Below are 965 nucleotides of genomic sequence, written 5' to 3' on the forward strand. Positions count from 1 at the left end.
TATATATATGCCAGCCATACCCATGCATTGAATATAGGAATGCATATACATTTTGAATATATGTATGTACATCTTTTTATGTGTTTATGTCGGAGTAGTTGTTAGTTCCGGCTCCGCAACATAGTACCAATTAGATCAGCAAAACAAAGAGTTACGAGTCCATTACCGTGCCATTTCGTAACAGTGCAATGTCACACATATTTACACTGGCGTGAACCGGAGTGGAATGATAAATTTACGCTGTCAAGTTACAACAGATCGGCATTTCTTTTATTAAAACTCGTCGTTGAGATTGCCATTGCAGGATTTGATCATTTTGGATTAATATCCTCTTGCATACACACATTCGAACTGATACGTACGGTTCTTGGCACATACATGCATATATACACATGGGTGTATTTAGAGATACAAAGCCACATCCTACACTCACGTATTATAGTATCTTTGCTTATATCTTTATCTACTTGTGGGTATATCTAGGATCACATGACACTATCAATCACTCCGTTGGATTCGTATTCTCCACTCGTCTATCGGCAAATGGGAGTGTGCCAGATTCCACCCCGCCACCACCATCTTCTCGCTCAGATCCGCCCAGAGCGAGTCCATCACCGCATAGCTTGCATCGACAGTGCCTGCATTGATGTTCGCTGTGTAGCAGAGTGTGCGCGAAAGTTGAGATGTGGTGTCTGAAGCAGCATAGCGCATGTGTAGAGTGTTTCCATGTAACTTGTCCCTTCTGATACCACATGGTTGTGTATGTACTCTGCGTGCAGGACTCCTCCACCGCAGCACACGCACCTGGTGTGGGTGGCATATATATATATATACATATATATATATACCCACATCTGCTCTGGAAAGTGATACCCAGCCACCAGGAGAGTACATCAGATACGTACATCGTAGCAATACATACATACATACATACATACACTCATACTCACACTCACACACACCCA

At 42.6% G+C, this 965-nt stretch overlaps 1 protein-coding gene across 1 annotated transcript; it reads right to left on the reverse strand.

Annotated features, from left to right (window-relative positions):
* Window positions 1-498: 498 nt before the first annotated feature.
* SARC_17284 (hypothetical protein) lies at window positions 499-653 on the reverse strand (the record flags this gene model as incomplete). Its single annotated transcript, XM_014288622.1, has 1 exon — window positions 499-653. A coding segment is annotated over one exon (155 nt), but the record flags the coding sequence as incomplete, so codon positions are not given.
* Between the last annotated feature and the right edge of the window lie 312 nt (window positions 654-965).

This window comes from Sphaeroforma arctica (genome assembly GCF_001186125.1).
Source record: "Sphaeroforma arctica JP610 unplaced genomic scaffold supercont1.10254, whole genome shotgun sequence".
NCBI lineage: Eukaryota > Ichthyosporea > Ichthyophonida > Sphaeroforma > Sphaeroforma arctica.